Source organism: Homalodisca vitripennis, chromosome 6, assembly GCF_021130785.1.
Source record: "Homalodisca vitripennis isolate AUS2020 chromosome 6, UT_GWSS_2.1, whole genome shotgun sequence".
Taxonomy (NCBI): domain Eukaryota; kingdom Metazoa; phylum Arthropoda; class Insecta; order Hemiptera; family Cicadellidae; genus Homalodisca; species Homalodisca vitripennis.
The window spans coordinates 141,667,265-141,674,947 of record NC_060212.1 but is presented as its reverse complement, the minus strand read 5'-3'; the positions used below and the strand labels follow the sequence as shown (position 1 = coordinate 141,674,947).

The 7,683-nt window shown below is 34.9% G+C and overlaps 1 protein-coding gene across 1 annotated transcript; it reads left to right on the top strand.

Annotated features, from left to right (window-relative positions):
• The first annotated feature begins 4,762 nt into the window (after positions 1 to 4,762).
• LOC124365578 lies at positions 4,763 to 5,233 on the top strand. Its single transcript, XM_046821571.1, has one exon. The coding sequence runs from the start codon at positions 4,763 to 4,765 to the stop codon at positions 5,231 to 5,233; it is 471 nt and encodes a 156-aa protein (XP_046677527.1).
• Positions 5,234 to 7,683: the final 2,450 nt, after the last annotated feature.

Sequence of the window (7,683 nt, the reverse complement as noted above, 5' to 3'; positions counted from 1 at the left end):
ATATAATATGTACCCACATCTTACAAAATGTATATTTTCTGAGTTTGGATTTTATAACAACAATTTTTGTATTTAGATTCCCAATAATAACAGAAAGTAAGATACAATACAAATTAAAGTGAAAAAGATATACTGATCAAGCAGACAATGGGTAATGAGTGCCTGATTTAATTAATGCCTATTCTTGTTTCCAGTTTCCTACAGTATTTGTAGACATGTTAATAACAAAATGAAAGGGAAGCATATAATTAAATACAAGAATTTACATTATGATCACAATCATGCAGCTTCTAATATATCCAAATAAAACTACAAATACACCGATGATCGAACCAGGGATTTGTCAAATCTTAAGGTTAGGGGGAAGTATGAAATACAAATGTATCAAAATAAATAAATGTTTCTAAGTTTATTTGGGTTCAAGAATAAACCTTCATGAAATATGTAATTTCATACCAAAGATATTAATTAAAGTATAGTGTATCTGAGGATTTTACTACTTTCTCTGTCATGGAGACCCCCTCCTGCCTCTGAATAGACAACTGTTGTAGTTGTGCATACTGATACTGGATGATTCCAGTCAATGTTATAGCTGTGTTTGTTGGATGACCCTGTTTAGTAGAAGAACCGAGAGCAAACAATCTTTTCATTCTTGCAATTAAAAGAGAGTTTTTTCTACAAAAAAAAAAAAAAAAAAAAACTGATCATAAACCAAACTATTTTCAGTGGGGGGTTCGAAATTAGAGGTTTTCAAAAGGGTTAAAATATGAATTAAGATTTTTTTTTCTTACTTGACACATTTAAAAGACAACCTTTAGACACATTGATAAATGTTATATCAGCATCAGGTTACGTTTAGCTTTTATCTAGTGGTGTACTGATTGGTTGTGAGTTAACCTAAGAAAATACGATTTAAGAAAATATATCATTTAACATTTTTTACATTTTAATACCCTTACATTTTGACTCCTACCAAAACCATTAAGGCAGATTACCAATGGTTTTTTACGAGATATTCCCCATTGATTTTACGAATAACCAGGTTTGTGCTTATATATTGCAAATTGGCTATTGGCTTCTAGACTAGTTGTTCCAATTAATCATTATTACATTACTAATTAGAAGAGAATATTTTACTTTAGATAATAAAGATATAAATATAAAATTAATATTGAAAACTGAATAAATCTTTTAATTTTACTTTAGTAAACTACTGATTACTTTACAAACGATATTGAAAACATGTTTTTGCAAACACATTAGAATCTATTCAAAGGTCGTTTATGATATTTAGTCTCCAAGATTTGTTTATAAAACTAATCTATGGATTAAATGAAGTGAAATATCTGTATTGCTAAGGTTAGGGCTGGTTTTAGCCACCTCTTCCACTCAACCACAACACTGTATATTACATAATATACTGTGTTATTTAAGTTCAAATATATCTAAAAAGGGCTTACTTTATTACTTTACATAGTAACACAACTTGGTGAAAAAGTTTCACAGACGCCTACGAACAAAGGGTTTTAATTTTGTACACAAAACAGTAGTGACAAAAACACAATGTCACTGACAGCGTTGACAAAAAAGCGACCACAAAAAGCTTGATTGAGCTATGTTCCTGCACTTCATCCAGGCCAGAACAGCTCCACCCAGCCATACATCAGAGTCCGGTAATAATCTCCTGTCCCTTACAGCCAAGACAAGGTGCACACCATACATCGCCGTGTGTGACGAGGTTTTATACCATCAAATGACAAAGTGTTATGACATTTTGTCGAAACCCACAATATTTTTTAATAAAATATTAGTGAATATTAACGAGATTAGTTTGAAAGGATAGTAAGATTTCGGACATTTCTCATCAATGCGAAAGTTACTAAAAAGTATTCCACTACTAAACTGCTGTTCACACTTTCGTGAACTGAATCTACCCTCTCCTTCAGGTGTAAAAACACATAGTACATTAAAAAAAAATATATAAATTACAAATTGTGACAATGGTATAGGAATAGTTAAGTGATACCTGACTGGTACTTGAATGGATGAAGTCCAGACTCGAGAGAATGAACCCCAGCGATGAAATTGTACAAGAGTCAAGGGCACAAACATGTAACACTCAAACTACAGAAGGTAGAACACTGTGTTTATAGTGCACTTTTTAGTAGGCTATAAGTTTTTTTTACTGTATTGTGGTTTATTACACCGGAAGAAGAGAGAAGATTTCAATCTTCAACAACGGCAAATGTCCTAAATCCTACCATCCTTCCAAATCATCCATCATCAATAAACAAAATTTACACAAAGAAGTGGTTAGTTTAGTCAAATGTATTTCAGTATACTTCACTTCAAGGATTATTAATGAATTACCAATAAAATTTTAAAGCACTCACAAAAGAAGAATATGAAGTACCAAAAACATAGATGTGTGTTATTAGTCAGTTACACAGAATAAGGTCAAACCTATGTTTTGGAGAAACCTACAGGAATTCAATCAAAAAGTTACTTTTAATAGATTTCCAAAGACAAAATCACATCATTACATCATTAGCGCTATTTTAACGCATGACCTTGTATATTCATGTGGTAGAGAATTCTCGAATATGGTCGGTTTTACATCTTTAAAACGTATCACAATGCCGTGAAAATCATAATCCTTTTACAACCAGAGAACTAAGTCCAAGTTAATCATGAAAACTCACAATAACACAGCTTATTGTCCAAAGCCTGATGAAAAGTACTTTGCCAATAAAAAGAATGCAAATCAGTGCCAGAAAACCGGGCAAGTCGCGAAATGAAGTCGGAATGAGGTTGCGGTTTATGGTATGAATAAGGGATTTTGTTTAACAGGGGCTGCTTTATTTGATGGAAACTCTTAAGTCGGGTTTCATGTCTTTATACTTCCACCGTCACAAGTGGGCTTCACTTCGAGATTACGAGGACACAGCTCTGTCTAACTTATGTTGATAAATAATCATATTAATCTTGCATTAATTAATAGAATAATATAGCTTACACATTGTAAAAATAAACATACAAAAAATTTAAAATAATCGAGTTGGTTGAAAAAATTATAAAACTAAACTTACGGTAAACTTGATTTAGAAACTTACATCTTCCTTAGATTCTCATTATTTATCAGGAAAGTCAATAAGTTATTGATGACGACTTCATCTTTAGTCTACCCAAGCCGTCTCACTACTTTAATCTATTTGCAAAGAAGGAACTAATCCTATTTAGCCTTAGTTTTGGGGCTTGGCCATTGGCCAGTGCTATGATTTTATTTACCGAACATACCAGAAAAACGGAGTACCGAAGGAACACTAAGATAGTAACAAAAAACATATTGCAAAGACGGACAGACGGACCGACTACGTCACGATTTGAAGAAGGCACTGCCAGGCCCTTTGTACATTACACGATTCTACCCGTCCGGAAAACAATCCGGACTGTTTTAAATCGTGTACTGTTGAGTTTCACACTGCACAATTCCACCTAGACAGGAAATATCCGGACTGTTTTAAATCGTGTACTGTTGATTTTCACACTGCACAATTCCACCTAGACAGGAAATGTCCGGACTGTTTTAAATCGTGTTCTGTTGATTTTCACACTGCACAATTCCACCTAGACAGGAAATATCCGGACTGTTTTAAATCGTGTTCTGTTGATTTTCACACTGCACAATTCCACCTAGACAGGAAATATCCGGACTGTTTTAAATCGTGTTCTGTTGAGTTTCACACTGCACAATTCCACCTACAGAAGACAGGAAATATCCGGACTGTTTTAAATAGTGTTCTGTTGAGCTTCACTCGGCACAATTCCACCTAGACAGGAAATATCCGGACCGTTTTAAATCGTGTTCTGTTGAGTTTCACACTGCACAATTCCACCTAGACAGGAAATATCCGGACTGTTTTAAATCGTGTTCTGTTGAGTTTCACACCGCACAATTCCACCTAGACAAGAGATATCCGGACTGTTTTAAAATCGTGTTCTGTTGAATTTCACACTGCACAATTCCACCTAAACAGGAAATATCCGGACTGCTTTAAATAGTGTTCTGTTGAGTTTCACACCGCATAATTCCACCTAGACAGGAAATATCCGGACCGTTTTAAATCGTCATGAGTCAGCGCTCAGAGAAGACGGACCTTACTGATAAGAGAGCTGTGCACCGGTTATGCTAGTAGTTTAAACTCGCCTGTTTATGCCTGCGTATTCAAAGCAGTTATAGTTGTGGCAATCTAAGCTTGTTGTTTTTCTGTATTTTTGTACTCGAAAATCATTTAATATAATACGAAGATGGCTAGTTGTGGTGTATGTGTTAAAGTAATTAAATCCAATCAACTGAAGTTAGTGTGTAGTGATTGTGCCCGTGAGTTTCACGCGTCATGCTGCAAAATGACGAAAGCTGATGTGGATTGTGTCACTGCGGATGGACTGTCGTGGAGATGTAAACCCTGTCAAGATACAAGAAGAAAGAGTATGCAGTTCGAATCTGGCGTGGAGGAGGGTAAGATTACATTGGCTGATATCATGAAAAAAATAACCGAAATGTCTGAAGCCCAGAAAGTGCAGGACGCTAGCTTTAACAAAAGCTACGAGTCTCTCAGTGAAAAACTAGACGAAAACACGAAAGCTGTAACTGATCAAAACAGTTCTATAGAAAGATGTTTGAAAATTATTGATGATCTCACACAAAAAAAACATACAACTTCAGAAAAAAGTTGATGAGCTTGAGAAAAGAGTAGACGACATGGAGCAATATTCTAGGCTCAATGCAGTGGAAATTCATGGAATCCCTGAGGAGAAAAATGAAGATGTTATCAGCATCGTTAAGGAAGTGGGGAAGGCGCTCGACATGACGATCTCCGACACCATGATTGACGCCTGTCACCGACTAGGGAGGAGAACCGACCCAAACAGACCACCCCCAGGAATCATCGTGAAATTCGTCAGACGCCTGGACAAGGAGGAACTTCTCAAGAAACGACGAGTCAAGAATAACCTCTCAACAAGACACATGAACATGGGGACCGACCAACCTGTCTACATAAATGAGGCGCTGTCACCGGCAAAGAGGAGGCTGTTTGCAGAGGCTCGGCAACTCAAAAAGGAGAAGATGTACAAGTTCCTGTGGGTTCGTGGAGGCAAGATTTTCATGCGCAAAGACGAAGAATCTACATCAATCCAGGTGACCTGCAAAGCTGATTTTGCAAGTTTGTAAATTTGAAATAGCATGTATCGAAAATAATTGTTTGGTTTTTGTTTTATCACTTAGATGCTTTCCGTGTGTAAAAAGGCTACAAAATTTAAGTACAAAAGTAATGTAATGGCTAAAGAATTACATATAATTCATCAAAACATAAGGAGTCTCAGATCAAATTTTGATGCATTTTTGATTGAACTAGAAACAATTCAAATTAATCCTGATATCATTATATTGTCTGAGATCTGGATAGATACAGACGAAGTAAATTTCTATAAAATACCAGATTTTAATTTGTTTTTTAAATGTAATTCAGACCAGAGGAGTGGTGGAATTTGTGTTTTCGTCAAAAACACATTGAATAATGTTGAAAACAAAGGTTTGCAATTTGAAACCGCAGACGTACTTCATATATTTTTTGAAAAATTCGGACACAAATTTAGTTTATTGGCCTTATACAGGTTACATTCACACTCTGGTAATTTATTTAATAATGAAATAAGTAAATTATTTAAGGAAAGAGTTTTTCGGGAATACACCAAATTTTCTTTTTATGGAGACATAAATCTTAATATTTTAGATGGAAATAATACCACAATTGACGAGTATAAATCTTTAATGGCAAGCTATGGGTTGGAAAGTATGATTAACGAGCCAACTAGAATAACAGAGCAGTCTGAAACATGTATTGACCATGTGTTTGCTAGAGTAGCAAATAGAAGTTGCGTATCGTTAAATGCACATGTAAGGCATCTGGGTATAACGGATCATAGTCTTTGTCAAATCACAGTCGGTGTCGTGGAGCGTGTGGATGGGGGGAAGGGTGGGTGCCCTCCCCCTCCCACTCCGCGCTTCCGCACAGACTATACATTGTTGGAACAGCTGATAGATACGGCTGACTGGACAGCTGTTTATAGAAATAATGACGCGTCGTCTGCTTTCGACACTTTCTTTGAAATATTTTTAAACTTGATTGAACGGAGCAAGACATTGATCACTGAAAACGATTGCACATTCAAACATCTCAAACCTTGGATTAATGATTTTATATGTAAGAAAATTAAAAGAAGGAATAATTTATTTAAAACTGTAAAAAAACACCCAGCTAATATAAATTTAAGAAATTATTACAACTCATACAGAAATAAATTACAGAAAAGTATCGCTCAGTTAAAAGAAGACTATTACAAAAGAAGGTTTGAACAATGTAGTGGTAATTCAAGGACTATGTGGAAATTGATTAATGACTTAAACAGGTCAGACTAGAGAAGTAGATAGTCAAGTCAAAATAGAGGTTAATAATACCATAATTTCTGATCATAAAGAAGTAGCCAATGAGCTAAATAACTTTTTTCTTAGGTATAGTAAATAGTTTAAACTTAGGCAGTAATGTTACAAATCAGTTTTTAGAATTGCAGTATAAAACCAATTTTTCTGTAAAATTAGAAAGAAAATCAATTTTTCTTGAGCCAGTTTTATCTGAAGAACTTATTGCTGTAGTAAATAGTTTAAAGAGTAACACAGCCCCAGGCATTGATGGTATCAGTACGCAGTTAGTTAAAAGAGTTTATTTGAAAATAATTGGCGTCCTTCTTTACATTATTAATTTAAGTTTTAAAAGTGGAGTTTTTTCCTGCAAAACTTAAGGTTGCTGTTGTAATACCTATTCATAAAAATGGATCCAAAAGCCTTTGCAATAACTATAGACCAATTTCTTTACTGTCATGTTTTTCGAAGGTTTTTGAAAAACTTATGAAACATTAGGCTCCTTAAATTTTTACATAGCACAAACTTTTTTAGTGAATAAACAATTTGGATTTCGATCTGGGATGAATACAGAAAATGCATTGATAAATTTCATGACTAATGTATTTGTTGGATTGAATGAAGGTAAATGTGTTGCGGGTCTGTTTCTCGATATCAAGAAAGCGTTTGATACCGTCAATCATAAAGTTTTACTAGATAAGTTGTATAGTTGTGGGATCAGAGGCAATGTATTTAAGTGGTTTCAAAGTTATTTAGTAGGAAGAAAGCAATGCGTTAAAATAGGCTCAGTTTTTAGTGAGGTGGGTGATATACAGAGTGGCGTGCCCCAGGGCTCGGTCTTGGGAGCCATTTTGTTTATCATATACATTAACGATTTGTGTAATGCTAGGCTTAAAGGAAAGTTAACTTCCTTTGCAGATGATACTGCTTTCTGCTATGATAAATCCAACTGGGACTTAGTGCAGTCAGATATGACAAACGACCTTCGGGCTTTGCAGTGGTGGTTTACCACAAACCATATGCTGCTGAGCGCAGAAAAAACTAAGTTCATTTTATTTAGTCTTAAGGGTAGTTTTAACGCTTTTGAACAAGTAAAATACTCATGTGCTGATTGCCTCGATCAACAAGGTGTTTGTGTGAATAATAAATGTACATACATAAGTAGAACCAATGAAATCAAGTACCTAGGGGTTTTTGTGGAC